The following is a 19,132-nucleotide window of genomic DNA, read 5'->3' as shown; positions in this document are numbered from 1 at the left end:
GATGCACGAGGGGATGAAGGGGCCAGAAGAGGAAAAATCATAGAAACGGTAAGAGAAACCATGGGATGCAATGAGGGGGCCCAGGGAGTGAGTGTAGAGAGAGAACAGAAGGAGGCCCAGGACAGAGCCTTGGGGTACACCTGTGAGGAGAGGTTATGGAGTGGATGAGGAACCTCACTGTGTCACTTGGTAGGTCCAGTCATTGAGATAGGAGGAAAACCAGGTGAGAGCAGTACCACAGTTTCCAAGGTGGGTGAGGCAGGAGAGGAGGATGGAGTGATCGACGGTGTCAAACGCTGCAGAGAGATCAAGGAGGATGAGGACTGAGGAGAGGGAGGCCGCCTGAGCACAGCTGAGGGAGTCACTGACTGCAAGGAGAGCAGTCTCAGTGGAGTGAGCTGTGTGGAAGCCAGATTGTAGGATCCAGGAGTGATTGATGGGAAAGAAATGCAGAGAACTGACGGTGAACAGCACACTCGAGGGTCTTTGAGAGGAAGGCGAATAGGGAGACAGGGCGGTAGTTCAGAGGAGAGGTAGGGTCAAGGGTAGGAAAAGGTGATTGTTCCGTGTAGCAGTGTGGTTAAAGTAAAATGGTAGACACTGTGTTAAGATAAAGAACACAGATGCCAAAAGTAACAACTTTATTATCTAGCTGCGGAAAACAGATACATAATGTCTGTGTCAGATAAAGTATAGCTGTTGCAGATCCTACTGCTTATACCTTCAAAATAATCTTGGTTTGAATTATCTTTTTTTTTTTTTAATTGTACAGTGACTTTATTAATATCTCTGCTTTGCTTTGTTTCTGTTTGTATGAATGTGTGGTGTGTCTGATACTGCCCCCTGATTGGTCAGGTGTCTCTTAATACATGATTTTTAATCTCAACTAAACAGAATTCAGCTATCCCATTGCTAATGTGAAAATGTATTACATTGCATTTGTATTGTATTTAACCTACATTGAAGTACAACAAATCGTATAGCATGGAAATTCCTTCACTACATGCACAAATTCAATAATGTGCTCTATTAAGGATTAAATAACACAAACCTTGACATTGTTATAGGTGTGACAGATGTTTTATTTTTAGTATTGCAGCAGTGTGACCAGAATACATATAAGAGAATAAATGGTATATACAAAATAAAACTGCAGAGCAATAAGTAATAATATGACTCTGACAGTTCCTTTCCTCTTCTGCTTCCTTATTAAATCACATTCTAGTCAAGAGATTTTTCTTATGATGTATTTATTTGTTTCTTTTAAATTCCATTTGAGTTTAAAACCCTTGTCAGTCTCAGCATCTGAAGGATCTGAACGTGTGTTTGTTGTTGTGAATGTAAGTGTCGTGGATCACTGAGGAAGTGGTCATAAGGGAGCTGTTTCTAACTAAAACCCTTTAGACAAACAGCCTTAAAGGAAATGTTGTGAGAGCTGAAGGAATGCATTTTGAAAACTGGGAGGGAGGGTACTGGAGAGGTCTGGATAAAAACAAAACAACATGTCAGCCTTGAATGACAGATTACATTTACATAGGTTTTTTGAATGAATGTGACAGTAAAAACAATTAAGTCTGATCACTTTTACATTCACTACAATCTGAATGGGGGAGAAGAAAGCTGTTTCAGACTAGTGATGAATAGAATTGCCAAGCTGGTAATAAAAAGCAATGTTCATAAAATCTATTAATTCAAGTCTAGTGAACTAGGGGAGCAGTGGTTACAGATGGTTACTCTCAAACAGGGGGTGGGACTGACGTATCATTTTAATGTATTTTTTACTAATTTATGCATGTGTTGGATGGAGCCAAGTGGATGGGCTGTATGTTGTGCACACCGAGCTAAAGATTGCTAGCACCCAACACCATTTTGACTTTAATTTGGACTGGTTCTGCTGAAGATGGATCCCAGCTTGCTCAGCAGTACTTCTCTAAACTGTTCCCCCACAAGGAAATAGAATACAGGGTTAAACACACTGTGAGAGAAAGCTATCGGTCTTGTAATTATGTAAACGCTTTGTATGTACACCTTTGTGCTTTAAGAGCAGACTGACATGCGTGTAGTGATGCGGATGTTTCTCATGATGTGGTATGGAGTGTATAACACAAGAATCATAGTAACTGCAAGGATGACCAGTTTCTGGGATCGCCGAAAGGAAGTGGTCTCAAAAATATCATCCTTATTCCTGAGGAAATGCACAATCTGATAGTAGAAGTAGCACAGGATGACCACAGGTACAATAAACCCAGTAACTGTGAGACAGCAACTGTAGATTAAAACATCCTTTGGGCTGTCCCCCAAACTCTGAAAGTCCCGGCATAAGGGGTAGGTTCTTCCCTTTGGTGTTAGGACTGGGAAAGGTTAGCAGGGGGATTAGCTGCAGGGTGACCATTATCCAGATAAGAACTAAAGTGTAAACAGCTGTGCGTTTCTGTAATAAAATATGCTGCCTGAAGGGATATTTTAAAATCAAGTATCTGTCAATGCTGATGAAGGTGAGAAAGAGAATGCCTGAGTACAGGTTTACATGAAGGATATATCTGTTGATGATGCAGTAATGATATGAACCATTTGCCATCTTGTAGGCATAACCTTGCACTATTTGGGGTAGTGTGCACAGGAAAATTAAATCTGAGAGAGACAGGTTCAAAAGGTAGATGTTGATACTTTTCCACTCCTTGATGCAGAAGAGACCAAAAATAACTAACACACTCCCAAGAACCCCAAAAGAAAACTCCACTGCATACATGGTGGAAAGGTAGTATTTTTCCAAAATGGCATCCAACATCAAGTCATCTGAGATATTGCTCTCCTGTTTGTGAGAAATGAAGTGAATGATTTGTTACAATCAAGCTTATATTTACACACAACTTACTTACAACTAATGTTCTATAGATCAATTGATTAGTTCCACAAAATATCTTACAAATATTGAATGTTATATAATGTATTATTGTAGTTCTAGAAACCCTCTAGGGTGTCAATTCTAAAAGCTCATTGCACATGCAATTCAGATATCTACACTAGATTACATAGGCACCTACACCATAGAGAAAAAGGGGAAATTGCCCCTGACACACATTTTTTGTCACTGATAACTACGAAAAACCTTGGACTGTCATAAGAGATCCTGCCCGTGGCTGTGGCTGTAGGATATCTCACTCTTCTAGCTTGCTGCGATCGAGCCCTGCTGAGCTCCTCTGTCTATAACAGTGGCCCCTGCATTCTCTTGGCCCTCCAGACTCCGAACAAAGCATCACCCGGAAACCCCGGTACTCACAAGAGAAACAAGTGGTCTCAGTCATCATGCAGGCCTTCCTGCTACTGCCAGACCACCTGGCAGAGCTGCAGTCCTCCAGTAGAGCATGCTGTCACCCCACTCCATCTGTGCTAGTCAAGCAGGAGGTGACTGCTCCTGTGTCAAGCGAGGGCACAAGCTTGCCTCTTCTTGGCCTGCTTCTATGTTACAGCAAAGAAAAGCTTGCTGTTGCCCTGCTCCTAGTTATGCTACACCAGCAGGAGGTGACTGCTCCTGTGTTAAGTGAGGTCAAAAGTGATGGCCTCTTTTTGCCACGCTTTTTATATTGTTAAAACTGAGTACAGCTTACTGTTGCCCTGCTCCTAGCTGTGCTAGTCAAGCAGGTGGTGACTGCTCCTGTGTTAAGTGAGAACACAAGAGCTTGCCTCTTGATGCCCTGCTTTGTATACTGCTGCACAGTAGAGCTGCTATTACCCCACCCCTAGCTGCGCTAGATGGCAGAAGGCAAGTGTTCCTGTGTCCAGCGGGGAGGGTACATGAGCAAATCACCTGTCACTCATGCTCTGTATATGGTCTTCAGTTATCGCTGTATCATATGTGACAGCGTGGTCTCCTTATAGACCAACCCAGGCTGGCTCATGCTCTGTGCCTGGCCCTTGAGCAGGACCGCCTGATGGCCTGGGGTCTGTCAAACGCGGTAGTAGCCACTTTTCAGTCGATGAGAGCTCCCTATATGAGAGTGCAATATTTCTACCACTGGTGGATGTATTCAAAGTTGGTGTCAAGATGAAGGTCATGACCCAGTCACCGCCCATATCGAGGCTATTTTACAATTTTTGCAAGAGCTTTGGACCAGGGTAAGTCCCTGTCCACGCTCAAAGTGTTTCTGGTGGCCATCTCCACGTCATGTCAGGATTGATGGTGAGACTCCTTTTCTGGCTGGACAGTTGCTGAAGGGAGCTTTGCAGGCTGAAGTCTCCTCTTGCCCCTTCACTGCCCACATGGCACCTTGACAAGCCTCGTGCAAGCCCATAGGTGCTACTTGGAACGCACTTGGAAAGGACATTCTGCGCTCGGACCAGTTGTTTGTGTCCTATGGAGGATGGACACAGGGCCAGATGCTTTGAAAGCAGTGCCTCTTGCATTGGATTGTGGGTTCCATTATCATAACCTACGAATCGTCTGGAGTCCTGGTGACTGAGCAGGTGTAGCCTGTAGAGGTGTAGCCACATCTTGGGCCCTTTTTCAGGGTGCCCCCTTGGCAGACATTTGTTTGGTTCTACAGGCTGGATGTGACGAGATCGGCCCCCTCCATTGGGAACCCGGTTTAAGCTTCAAAGCAAAACACCCCACGAACAAGCAGGAACTAAAGACAGCTGCAGTACAGGCCTGGCAGAGCTTCACCAGGGAACAAACCCAGCATCTGGTGGTGTCTATGTATTCCAGGCAGTTATTGACTGCAAAGCATTTGCAACCAAGTATTGAAACTAATTTAATTCATGATTATGTTCATTTGTCCAATTACTTTTGAGCCCCTAAAATGGGGGGGACCACGTATAAAAATGAGTGTAATTCCTACACCATTCACCCAACTACCCTCAAATTAAAGATGAAAGAACATCTTGATTGTTTCCTTTCGAGTCCATTGTAGTGGTGTACAGAGCCAAAATTATGACAATCGTGTCACTGTCCAAATATTTATGGACCTAACTGTATATTGCTTGCATTGTGTTGCAGGAGTGCATGTGCGTTGCCCAGGACCCCATTATGTAGATAGTTCCTCAGACTGCCGCTGTTTCCCCACTGTGTGTATAGTTTCTTTGGTTACAACATAGTAGAGCTTGCTGTTGCCCGCATCTAGCTGTGCTGAGATGGCAGGTGGCAATCCTGTGTTGTGCAAAGGGTGCATGAGTTGGTTCCTGCACCCTGCTGTGTAATAGTTAGTTTGAACTGTACAGTAGGGCTTGTCCGCTCCTTACTGCATTGGTCGAGCAGGCGGCCACTGTAATGTGAAGCCCAAAAGAATCTTTGTTGTCCCACTCTGCTTCCATTCTGTTACTTTGTACAGTAGGTCTGTGGCCCTGCTTCTGGCTGTGACAATGGAGCAGGCTGCTGCCACTGTGTTGCACGGAAGGCACAGGAACTGTTCTGTTGCCCTGTGATGTATATTTCTGTACTAGTAGATCTGGGGCCTGCTCCTAGCTGTGCTGGTAGAGCAGGATGCCGCTGCTACTGTGTTACGCCGAGGGCACAAGACTTGCTTTGTTGTATGATGTTGCGCAAGTAAATCTGTGGCCCCGCCTTTTGCTACACTAGTGGTGAGCAGAGGGGTTAAATGCACAACCTATAATTTTCTACTGTACTGTCTGTACTGTTCTGGACTGTTACATTGACACAACCCCCACCCGGACATATTACAAGGAGTATTTATGTATGGATGATATACAATTTAGACAATGGTACAAATGTAAATATAGCTGTGTAACACAATCATATATTTAACATGTATGTTTAAACATTGAACACTGGTTTGTGCATTACATCTTTGTCAGTGTGGCCACAATATTTTCAAAACTGATACCAATAGCAATAGTTAGGGTGGGGGTAAAAGCCAATCCCCTGCCCCCTTTTCCTACAATAAAATCAATATATTTTAACCAATAAAACTCCAGGCTCACATAAAACTGCTTCACCCAATAATATTGCAGTGAGCTCTCACACAAACACACAGCTCAGCGCAGACTAGACTGCTTGGATATGGGCGTGGATCAGCCCTGCCCTGTAAATGACATATCCACTGGCCAATGAGGTACAGGATTTGGGTAACAGGGCATGGAATGCGGCCCCCATCTCTCCTCTGGGGTGTCACCAAAAAAAACAGAAATTGAAGAAACTGCGGCGGATCTTTAATCAAGGTAGTGTTTATTCAATTAGACCGCTCTCCAAATTTACCCCACAGACTATTTAGAATCAGTTTTGATATCTGTCTCTTTGCTGGGTTTACAGTTATGTTGCTCGGATCCAACCTGATTCCCTCTTTTTCAAGATATTTCTGAATATAGCTCTCTTTACTGGTTTCATCAGTACACCATGAAGGGTAGCCGGAAGCCTCCTGCTTCCCTTTAAGGTGTGTCATGATATAATCGACAAAAAGCGTGTCAGATTTTTCAGAGAAATGCCAGACCTCATACACTTTACCGACTCTGTATCCTTTCTCAATCGCTATATTAAACTCCACGCTACAACACACCCCTGTCAATGACCTCTCATCATCCTCATGAGGACACTCCACCGTCTGGTTTTCAGTTTCAACGCACATACTACATAGCGGAAACATCAATTTTTCCGAAGCTCTATAAGGCAAAACTGGCAAGAAAAGCCCCCTGGGTGGATACATCGTGACCTTGATTAAGCCAAAGTATTGCTGGAGATCGAGAAAGTCGCGATAAATTATGGTGGGGTGTCCTACGGGGTAAATTTTTGTCTTGTTGACAAAGGGATACAGGCTAGTGAAATCATAGTAATCTATTCTCTCCTCAGCCTTCGCCTCGTAATGTAAACAGATTGCGTTATTGCACCCTCCGAACAAAGCATCTCTCGGTTCGAGACGTTCAGGAAAATCAAAGGTTTTCATAAATGTTCGTACACTACCGTCCTGTTTTTTCATAGCCGTCCACTCATGTTCCCACATCACTTTCACAGTTAAACCATAGGTGTTTTTTAGAGTCTCGATTCTTTGTAAGAAATCAAAGTGCATATCTCCACAGATTTGATGAGTGACAGGATTAAAAGTGTTTACGTCAAAGCACAGAGGACAACCGTGGTAAATACAACCGGCAAACTCATAAGCCGTACAAACCCCATTTTCCTCTGAAAAACCATCCAGAAAGTAGGGACCCATTCTAACCTCGCCATAATTCAAAGCGTGTCTGAACAAGATGTTATGATTGTCAGACATATATTCCAACCATTGGATGGAGGCTGTAGAAAACTCTTTTGTCGGCATCTGTAATTGTCCGGAGTTGTAATGGCAATGGTGTTTTTCTGCAAGAAATTGGTTCGAAACATACAGAGAGAAGCTATTGTCGTACACTGTAAAGGGTCAAGACCCGCTGTCTTAATGACTTCATGCCTGAACCTAACACATGATTCTTTAAGGATCAACACATCATTTCTACAATAGGCGGCCATGTCCTTTCTGAAATCAAAAATGCCATCCTTAACCGTGTCATACCAGATGAAGAAGTCCTGCCTTTCCCGAGTCATCATGGATTCAACCCCATAATAACTGGGTGCCGGGTAGGTGCCTCTATAATTCTGTGTTTCGACCGTGTTAAAAAAGTGGCAGAACCAGCCCTTTTCTTGCGTTTGAAACCCCAATGCTTTACGTAAAGCGCTCAGTTTCATGGGTAAGAAGTTGAGCGAGTCTATGTAATGCTGGTTGAAATCATGGTCTGTGAAACACATTATTTTACACCTCTGCGCTATGATGTCGGGGGTTACACTGCTTTCCACCAAATATTTCATCAATATATAAGAGTCATACCCCCTAGCATTATGAGCTATGAATGTGTAATCTCAATACTTTGGACAGCGGTATTTTTGAAAGAAACCCTCAACACATGACTCACCGGCCGCAGCCTACTCGCGATCCAACATGTCTATACAGTGAATATAATTCGCTATATGAACGCCTCCTTCCTGCCTACACTCAAAGTCATAAAAGACATACTTGTTGTGTAGGGGTGCCGGTTTAACAGACTGTATGAAACATTGGTGTTCGGTCTCGGGTGTTAAGTCAGCGTTACAGAGATGACACCTCAGAGCGGCACACTTGTGGGGTTTATCCTCTTTATAGGTGTACTGTCTATAACACTGGAGACAGAATTTTGTTTTATCGCAAGGGCTGATGCTTTGACCCGTACCCCCTCTAGGTATTTTGTGTTCGGAAAAACAGAAAGCGGACTGACAGATCCTTAAACAATCCTTACATCGCACTGTGGGAGCTTCACCCTTTCGACATTGCGGATGGTAACACACATTACAGTACCCGGCGCATTGATGGTTCTTCCTATCGTTAAAACCCTTGTAGCAAAAATCACAGAGGTACGAACAACCCAGAAAAGCCTTCAAATTTCTAATACCGTAGTAATGATTTTCGTGAAGGAAAATAAACAATGTGTGGGGGTTAAACTCTGAGTGAGTTTGAAATGTATCAAATACATCATTTATCTCACAACGGTACCATGCTACGATCACCCGCCACCTCCTCAAATTTGTGGATATCTGAGAAAGTCACCATCTCCTGTTCCGATAGACCCGCTGCCAGATGCATTTGCAAAGCATCATGCAAAACCTGCTCTGCAACTATATTAGGTTTGAGCAGGCGTACTATACTATACGCAAAGCATATTTTGTTATTTGTATTACCCTCATTCACTATTTGCCCGAGTTTATTATGAATTATTTCAGTCTTGAGACAACTTGACAATCTCCTACGAACACCACCCTCAGGGTTACGAACAACGTTAATGACCAAGACCAGACTTTCATCGGCCAGGATGGAGGCTTGACTCTGAAGCAGGTTTTCAATTTTAGGTAGAAAAGCCTCAACATCTAACTCATCACCTCTCATTATGGTAAAAACACTGCTAAATAATGAATCCGCTCTCAGCTCCAACTGCACCACATCCTGGGGTCTAACACGTTTGGTAATTCAGTCAAGCATATTTTGTATAATATCATGCATTGTAACAAATATCTCTGCATAACTGTCGCTGTTGAATAATTCTGCAAAGCTAAATCTGTGAACAATTTCAAAATTACCGAAGTTTGGTCTGTCTACATGCTCTACACCCCCATCATTATTATCAGCATCGATATTATGGCAATCCCCACCACCACCAGTATTTGTTACTCCCCCGAACATCTTCAGCCTCTTTGTTGATATTTTGAACATCGCTAAGCTCGCGACTAAACCCATTGTCAACACCTGCAGCTTCACTGTTCTGACCTCCGCCACAACCCCTTTGTTGTACATTGTTTAAAGCATGCTGAAGACCTTCAAAAGTGTCAACACAATTGTCATTTACAACGTGGCTAGTTGCATACTCAGGAACGTTTTCTGTTGGAGCAGGACTAGTAATAAGTTGGGGTTGTTTTGTTAAATTGTTTGCGTTCGGAAGGGGTAGGTGTTCTAAGGAATCAACCATTTGTAACAAGTCAGAATTTACAGAGGGATACAAGTCTATAGCTGGCGCCGGTCGGTTGTTTATTTCAGCCACCATTTCTAATAGCTCGGGGGTAATCGGTACATTTGCTATGGCCTCAGGATCGTTCGTGTCAGGATCATTCTTTCTAGATCTTTTGGACTCCTGCTCGTGAATGTCTGCATCATTGGTCCTTTTATTACTTTCAGACATGTTCAATCCCCGAACCTGTTTATATAGCTTGCTAAGATTAAGATTGCTAAAACAATTAAGATTGTTTGACCCTCAATTACCTGTCTTTGGTTATTCAACACAATATGTAGCAACTCACGCAGGTCCGTAGATGCCAACTCAACCTGTAGATTGATAGTCTCCCGCAAGGTTGTAGTTAGATCTTCTTCTTCTTCACTCGATACGACGCTGACTGGTGATGCAGGCGGTCCAGGCGGTGTTTGGATATGCGTCGGGGAGTCCTGGCTCCTAACTTGCGGAGACACCCGGGCGGTTTCTTGGGGTGTTGTTGGTGAATAACTGGGGCTACCTTGCTGCGTAATCAGCCGCAGTAATGAACTGTCTGAAATAGACTCCGATGAACCTGAAACACATGAGAACGGATACGTTTAATCACAGATGGTAACACACAAAAAAAAAAAAAAAAAATAATAATAATAATAATAATAATAATAATAATAATAATAAAATAATAATAATAATAATAATAATAAATACATAACAATAATAATAATAACATAAATAACATCCTTAAACAAACAATACATTATTATCATAATTCGATTTATGTAAACCTATAGCTTTTAAATTAACTATTCTTACTCTTATTAATACAATAGTGCTCAGATTATTATAGACCATTCATAATAAAAAAATATATAAAAATGTTTAAAAGAATAACTACATCTAGAATGTTGTATTACAATAATAGACAACGTTAATAATTGTCTCAATAAAGCGTGTGCTACAAAAACATTAATAATAACGGTCTAAGTAAGTACATTGTAAAATGACAGGAACCCGGACAATATTATCGTTTCATAAATAATAGTTTTAAATACTCGGTTGTAAAAACGTATAAACGATGCAAACAAACTGTTTAAATGCAGACGTCTTCTTAGATCCGGCGTTCCTGATTCAAGATCATCATCATCACTTTCGGTGTCTTAAATGGAGACATGTATAAACATAAGTTAGTACCCTAGGTTAGTCTGGGCGCCGCAGCCCGTTTACTTTCACTTTCAAACGTAGACTACTACAATCCTTTAAACACTACAGATCCCAGCATGCCTCGGGGCCAGACTGCGTGCGCATCATTCTGCTCAGATGGCTCGGCGCAGGCCCTCAGCACAGCACGCCCGGACAGCGCCAAACAATAGAGCCGTTGTGCGCACTGTGTACAATATGAGCACGGCTCCATCTCTTGGAGTAATGAAATAAAGGTCTCACTCACCCTCGGAAAGCGTTCTTTTCCGTAAATACTTGACACAGGTCGTTCTGGATAGATCCTCTGATAAAAACACAAAATAATATAAAAATCCACCCTGTATAGATCCATAATTTAACATCACACATCCTGGCGATATTTATTACATGTATAAAATGGAAAGTATAACTTACGCGGCTCAGCGTTTGATGTGCTGGGTCGCTCGTCATCTAATGTCGGGAACAAATCTGAAAGTAAATATGGTTATATGAAAATAAAATGTATATACGTTCATAACACGTATAATTAATACGGTCGATACATTATTAAATGAGTCTTACCCGTGTTTGATTGATTGATTGATTCGCTCGTGTAGAAATCGAGCACATTGTATGGGGCGCTCGGTAATCCTGCAGATACACGGTTGCTTGTTAGAAACATCGCGCTGTGCCTATTATTTATAAATATTAAAAAATATATATCAATAAATAATAATACCTAGTGTAAAAGGCTCTTGAGACGTTTGAAAATCAGCGTTTCCTATAAACAGAATTTAAACGTTTAAATACAATTCAAATATATTTAAAACATTACAAATATTAGATTTCTTAAATACGTATGTAAATGTAGCATATTTTTAATCTTTCTGAACTAGTGTACGGATATCTAAATATTTCTTGATTAATTGAATTATACTTACCATCAAAGTTTGAGAAGTTTAGTGTCCGCCACCCGCATTTAAACACCGCGCTGACCACCGCAATCCCCGCAAACTTTCCGTTCACGAGCTTGAAAAAATGTCTCGAGGCGCTCGAGGATAAGTAATCTAAGTTTGTTCATGAAAATATCGGGCTTATTAGATTTATTTAACCTTAATATTGTTAAATGTTCTGTAAATTACACGTATCTATCGTATGTTGTACATCATGTACAACGCTTGTTGTTGACATATGTTTAATAAAGTTTTCTGTAGGTCTTTCCATTTATTTTGATATATAATATATATCCCTACGTGTTTAAAACTGTGTAAAGAATATTAGCCACACAAGAGCCATTTTTAAGATATAGCGGGAGGTTTATTACCCAGGGCAGGGATTTATTTCTTGAAAAATCCATTCTTGTCCCACTAGAATTAGCTCTGTCTGAATAAAACAGCTGTGTCCCGCAACGAGTGTATGGATAATTACGATAATGTTGCCTGGCTATATAAGTGTATTGGTGTAGTCCAATACAATCTTATGTTGTTTATATTGATCGCCCCTATGTCCCTTCCCCTGAGCTCTAACTAGGACTTCACATCTTGTCTGCAATGATTAGCTCACAAGGACATACCTGGATTTACTCTATTTGTTCTTATGCGCTTATGTCATTTTGAACTTGTAATGTGTACTATGTTTTGATCTGTAATTGTATACTGCACTTGTATAATGCTCTTATGTTTTGTAAGTTGCCCTGGATAAGGGCGTCTGCTAATAAATAGTAATATATAATAATAATGAAATGTAATCATGTTCCACTAGAACCCCGAGATTTCTGGCTAAATACAGCTGTCACACCCGCAATATGTGCGGTTCGATCTTCATAAAACACCATGGGGTGAATTATGTCCCTAACGGCGCCTCATAAGAATCAGCAGCTTTTCTAATGGACTCACGTCTGCTTCATCAACTCCAGAAAAGTTTGCTTCATGCTTGGTTTTGAAATGCAGCTGGACACTTGAAGTAAGAGATACCACACTTTCACTGCACAGACTACAAACAACACAATCCCTTTTCTGTTTAAATCCATGCTCTTCTCTCCACGCTGGCTGAATTTTGTGATTGTAAAAAATAAATGAAAAACTTACAAATTGTTTAATTAATAGTTTTAAAAACATTTCCTGACATTATTAGATGATTCGAGTCATGATGTTTTTTTATATTTTATTTTCATGTGGCAGATTCACAGTAGCTAGTGGCTTAAGGATTTGATTTTGGCCTGAAACTTTTCCATTTTTTGTAAATATTATTTCTTAATTATGTTCGTGAAGTATACATTAAAAAACACAATGTGACTCCATACATTAACGTGCAATGATTCATATTCAGTACAGTGAGGGAAAAAAGTATTTGATCCCCTGCTGATTTTGTACGTTTGCCCACTGACAAAGAAATGATCAGTCTATAATTTTAATGGTAGGTGTATTTTAACAGTGAGAGTCAGAATAACAACAAAAAAATCTAGAAAAACGCATTTAAAAAAAAATATAAATTGATTTGTATGTTAATGAGTGAAATAAGTATTTGACCCCTTCGACTTAGTACTTGGTGGCAAAACCCTTGTTGGCAATCGCAGAGGTCAGACGTTTCTTGTAGTTGGCCACCAGGTTTGCACACATCTCAGGAGGGATTTTGTCCCACTCCTCTTTGCAGATCCTCTCCAAGTCATTAAGGTTGTGAGGCTTACGTTTGGCAACTCGAACCTTCAGCTCCCTCCACAGATTTTCTATGGGATTAAGGTCTGGAGACTGGCTAGGCCACTCCAGGACCTTAATGTGCTTCTTCTTGAGCCACTCCTTTGTTACCTTGGCTGTGTGTTTTGGGTCATTGTCATGCTGGAATACCCATCCACAACCCATTTTCAATGCCCTGGCTGAGGGAAGGAGGTTCTCACCCAAGATTTGACGGTACATGGCCCCGTCCATCGTCCCTTTGATGCGGTGCAGTTGTCCTGTCCCCTTAGCAGAAAACACCCCCAAAGCATAATGTTTCCACCTCCATGTTTAACGGTAGGGATGGTGTTCTTGGGGTCATAGGCAGTATTCCTCCTCCTCCAAACACGGTGAGTTGAGTTGATGCCAAAGAGCTTGATTTTGGTCTCATCTGACCACAACACTTTCACCCAGTTCTCCTCTGAATCATTCAGATGTTCATTGGCAAACTTCAGACAGGCCTGTACATGTGCTTTCTTGAGCAGGGGGACCTGGCAGGCGCTGCAGGATTTCAGTCCTTCACGGCGTAGTGTGTTACCAATTGTTTTCTTGCTGACTATGGTCCCAGCTGCCTTGAGATCATTAACAAGATCCTCCCGTGTAGTTCTGGGCTGATTCCTCACTGTTCTCATGATCATTGAAACTCCACGAGGTGAGATCTTGCATGGAGCCCCAGACCGAGGGAGACTGACAGTTATTTTGTGTTTCTTCCATTTGCGAATAATCGCACCAACTGTTGTCACCTTCTCACCAAGCTGCCTGGCGATGGTCTTGTAGCCCATTCCAGCCTTGTGTAGGTCTACAATCTTGTCCCTGACATCCTTGGACAGCTCTTTGGTCTTGGCCATGGTGGAGAGTTTGGAATCTCATTGATTGATTGCTTCTGTGGACAGGTGTCTTTTATACAGGTAACGAGCTGAGATTAGGAGCACTCCCTTTAAGAGAGTGCTCCTAATCTCAGCTTGTTACCTGTTTAAAATACACCTGGGATCCAGAAATCTTGCCGATTGATAGGGGATCAAATACTTATTTCCCTCATTAACATGCAAATCAATTTATAACTTTATTGAAATGCGTTTTTATGGATCTTTTTGTTGTTATTCTCTCTCTCACTGTTAAAATACACCTACCATTAAAATTATAGTAAAATACTGTTTTATTTGGTGTAGTATTTTACATTTTCATTAAAAAAAACTATTCCATTTTTTTAATACTTATGATTAAAATCTTTAAAAATCAATTCTTAAAATCACTTAAAAAAATTTAAAATCTTTGTGATTTTTAACGAAAAACAAAACAATTAACTTAAAATAAACATGTGCACAAAACAACAAAACAAACGTGATTAAAGCAAAACTGCTCACCAACATAAAAGTCAAATACATTGAAAATAACTGAAAATGCATTGGACAAAATAAAGAAACAATTAAAAAGGTAAAAAATAAAAAACAAAGAAAAAAGGTCCAATGCATTTAAAATTAAATCCAAGACGGACAATGTATTTGACAAAAGAATATAACAAAACGAAACCAAAAAACCCCTAAAACAATTAGTGATTTAAAAACAACTAAATCTTTAAAAACAATTAAGATTCATTTTTAAAATCTTTTTAAAAACAATCATCCATAAAATATTTAAAAGATCTTGGACTCGGGCTCCAGCAGGGGGAACTGACCGTCCCCGGAGGTGGGTCCCATCATGGGATCCTGAGCTCCCCCAGATCTTGTATGTGCCAGTTCTTATAGGCTTCCTCCTTTCCCCTCTGATGGACCTCCAGATTGACGTAGTCCCTTACGAACACCATGCCCCTCCGTGCGATGACAATCGGGTCCAGCTCCTGCTTGTTGAATAGACAGATGTTCCGTCCCTCCCACAGTGCCTGCTTCACTGCGCAGACGACACGCCACCAGCACCTCAGGGTGGATGATGATAATCCCCTGGCCGGACCGTACAGGATCTGCTGGGCGGTCGCCCGCGCAGGAACGGCAAACCTGTGGAGGAACGGAGAAAACAGGAGCCAGACCCTGTGGGCGGAGGGGCACTCACTAAAGATGTGAGCCTCCGTCTCCTTCTCCAGGCAACCCTTATAGGGGCAGGTGTCATAAGGAGCTATGCCCCTTCTGTGCATGAACACTCGGGTGGGGAGACACCAACTCACAGCCATCCAGGAGACATCTTTCTGCGTATTCGTGAGGCAAACGTGCGTAGCGTTAGCCCAGATAAACCGGCAGGTTTCGGGAGGGAAATCTTCTATCCGGCTGGTCTTCTGGGTAGATCTCATCTGGCTACAGATGGTCTTATAATCCCAGGAGGCCAGCACGACTTTATGGAGGCCTACTTCGAGCGCAAAGGCTCGGAGCGCCCTGTAGAACGGCGGGGGATCCCACGAGTGCGGCCTGGTGTTATCCATGGTGCAGAGGCCGAATGGTCTCAGGCTGCTGGCAAAATAAAAGCGGTTCATGAAACTCACCTTCTTGCCAGCAGCCTGGATGTTCTTGACCACATAGGCCAGCCCCTGCGCCTTAATCAGCCGCACAACGTCCGGGACCCCCCTGCCTCCATCCAGGGTACCCTTCACCATCTGTACTCTTTTCAGCCTCTCCATTTTGCTCCCCCAGACAAACCGAAATATAATTCGGGTCACTAATTTTGCGATGACCTTGTCTGGGGGGAAGATCATTCCTACGTAGAGGAGTATCGGGAAGAGGATGGCCTTTACGACCAGCACCTTACCAGCCATCGTCAAGGTCCTTGTGCTCCAGCCGTGGATCTTCCTTTGGACCTTTGCTATGGCCTCCTCCCAGCTCCGGGTGCCCGTGTTGGTCCCGTCGATCGTGATCCCCAGAACCTTGATAGACGGCTTCACAGGGAACACGGTCGGCGGGCCCCGGCCGACAGGCCATGCCCTGGAGAGGTAGACCTCGCTCTTGGCCTTGTTGACAGCGGCCCACGTCGCCCTGCAGAAGCCGTCCAGCAGTTCCTCGACCCTGGCCACGGACGGAGCGTCCGTGCAAACCACGGCCACGTCGTCCATATAGGCCAGGGCCTTCAGTTGCTCTCCGCCGGAACCCGGGAGATGGAAACCTGTCACCCGGACGTCCCGGCGGATCGCCTGCATGAACGGCTCCAAGCAGAGGACGTACAGCAGGGCCGACAGGGGACAACCCTGCCGGACCCCCGACCTGACCGGAAATGGTTCGGTCAGGTGGCGGTTCACAAGGACCCTGCTGCTTAGGCCGCTGTAGATGATCTTAACCCACTTCCTCAGGCCAAGAGCGAGACCCATCCTCTCCATGACGAGCTGCAGGTATTCGTGGCCCACTCTGTCGAAGGCTTTCTCCTGGTCCAAGCTGATTAGGACCAGGGGAAGCCCTCTCTCGTTCGAGTAGGCCACGACATCCCTGAGCAGCATGGCGTTGTCGGCCGCCGATCTCCCCCGGGCACCACAGACCTGGTCGGGACCCACGACTTGAGGGAGTGGCCGCTGCAGCCGGAGCGTCAGTGCTTTGGCCAGTATCTTGTAGTCGGTGCACAGGAGGCTGACCGGCCGCCAGTTCCTCAGATCTTTTTGGTCTCCCTTCTTGTGAAGAAGGGAGAGGATACTCTTCTTCATAGAAGGGGCCAATCTGCCCTCTCTGTACATCGACCCCAAGACCTGGGCCAGATCTTCTTTAAGCACCTCCCAAAAGATCTTATAGAACTCAGCAGGGATCCCGTCGGGACCCAGTGTCCTTCCAGAGTTAAGACTCTTTATCACCTGGGAGAGTTCAGTGGTGGTGATCTCTGGATCCTCCTCCTCCTCCTCGTCCCCCTCATTGCGGGACTCCAACAGGGACAGAAAGTGATGGATCAGATTTTGATCCACCACCTTCTGATCGTACAACTCCCTGTAGAAATCCCGCACCACTGTCTCAACAGCCTCTCTGCCCTCCACCTCTTGCCCCGAGGAGTCGATCATGGAGGACATTGCAGGCCGCCTCTCCTTCGTTTTCTTGAAGAAGAAGCGGCTGCATTTCTCATCGTCCTCCATGATGCGGACCCTGGAAAGGACCTTGATCTTCTCTTGCTCCTCCCGATAGAGGGCGGAGAGACTCAGTTTGACCCGGGCCACCTCCTCAGCTAGGTCGAAGCCTCTGAGCTGTAAAAGACTCAGGCGCTGGAGGCGGGCGTTTAGATGGGAATATCTCGCCCGCCTCTCACGAGCTTTCCGTTTCCCCAGCTGAATGAAGTAGCCCTTGGTTCTTTTCTTCACCATCTCCCACCACTCTATGGGAGAATCAAAAAGGTCCTTCAGGGTCCTCCACTCCTCGAGGCGTCTGCTAAAGGTCTTAATAACACGAGGGTCATCAAGCAGGGAGGTGTTGAGCTTCCAGACACCAGGCCCCGACTCCCGTGTGCTCGGGATGAGCACCTCTGTCGTCAGGAGCCTGTGGTCTGAAAAGAAGACCACCTCCGAAGACATGGCGGTCCTCTCCAGTGGCTTACTGAGGAGGACGAGATCTATCCTGGAGAAGGAGGAGCCAGAAGAACTCACCCAGGTGAACAAGGGGACCAGGTCCCGACCTGCGTCGCAGAGTTCAAAGTCCTCCACGAACGCAGCGAGGTCCCTGCTGGATCTATCGTTGCGGGGCTTACTCCGGTCTACATCCCTCAGAGCACAGTTGAAATCACCTGAAATGATAACTGGCAAGGTGCCGATCAGGAGCGGGCGTAGCTGAGGGAGAAAGAGGACTCTCTCTCTCTAGCTGGTGGGGGCATAGACATTGACCAGCCTCAATACAGCCCCCTTGTATTTAAAATCGAGGCTGGCCAGTCTGCCCGCCTCTATAACCTTAAATGTTTTTACCACTATGAAGGGGTTTTTCAGGAGTACGGCAATCCCGTCCGCTCGGGACACATTGGACCCCGACCAGAAGGATTCTCCTAGGGTCCAAGTGTCCCGGAGATCTTTATATTCTTTTTGGAACGGGATGCCGCACTCCTGCAAACAAATAATGTCCGCCTTCATTCCAGCCAGAGAGTTTAAAACATCGGTCCTCTTTTTCACCTCAGCAATGCTCCTCACATTTATTGATATAATAATTAATGCCATGATGGCTGTGAGGGCAATTACCTGCTCCGTAACTATCATGTAAAGAAACCTTTCTCTTCCCCACTCCTCTCTTCTCCCTCACCTAGCTTAGCGCTAGCACCCATCATTTCAATCATTTGCCTCACCGCTTGATCCTCTAGGAAGACTATGGGGGGGGCTCGGCTCCCGCCACCCGGTAAGGCTGGCGGAACTCCACTGGGCTCAGGGCCCGTGGTGCTGGAGGTTCTCCCTGGTTCCTTTGTGGCCGAGGCCCGACGAGCAGATGGCAGGGCAGAGGCTTTATGTACAACTGGGGAGAAAACTGTGTAGACCCCGCTAGTTGTTCTTTTGACTAATGGTGGGGGAGGGGGTGGTCTCTCCCTTCCCGGCTGTCTGCCGCCGCAGGCCTCCTCCCCCAGCGCCAGTGACCTTACCATCACGTCCCTAAGGTCTTTATGGGAAAGGACACTGGCGCCGACTCTCGTCTCTTGAGGACTTGCAGCTCTCCCACTACTGCCAGGAGGGCATACCTGACCCCTCCCCTGGGAGAGTCTCAGTTGTGGGGCAGGAGGAATGTTATTTCTAGGGGGCCTCTCATCCACCAGGCTGCCCACTCGGGGCAGTGGAGAAGGCCCACTGCTCTCCTCTCCGGAGTCAGAGTGGGGCGTGTAGAAATTAGAGGGAG

At 44.4% G+C, this 19,132-nt stretch overlaps 1 protein-coding gene across 1 annotated transcript; it reads right to left on the bottom strand.

The window, feature by feature from the left end:
* Window positions 1-1,101: 1,101 nt before the first annotated feature.
* Window positions 1,102-2,792, bottom strand: LOC136719087 (succinate receptor 1-like). The gene is given in 2 exon segments (XM_066696918.1): window positions 1,102-2,328; window positions 2,330-2,792. Coding segments are annotated over 2 exon segments (912 nt in total). The 5' UTR covers window positions 2,789-2,792; the 3' UTR covers window positions 1,102-1,875.
* Between the last annotated feature and the right edge of the window lie 16,340 nt (window positions 2,793-19,132).

The sequence above is a fragment of the Amia ocellicauda genome, chromosome 23, assembly GCF_036373705.1.
Source record: "Amia ocellicauda isolate fAmiCal2 chromosome 23, fAmiCal2.hap1, whole genome shotgun sequence".
NCBI classification, from domain to species: domain Eukaryota; kingdom Metazoa; phylum Chordata; class Actinopteri; order Amiiformes; family Amiidae; genus Amia; species Amia ocellicauda.
This window is presented reverse-complemented; position numbering and strand designations above follow the sequence as displayed.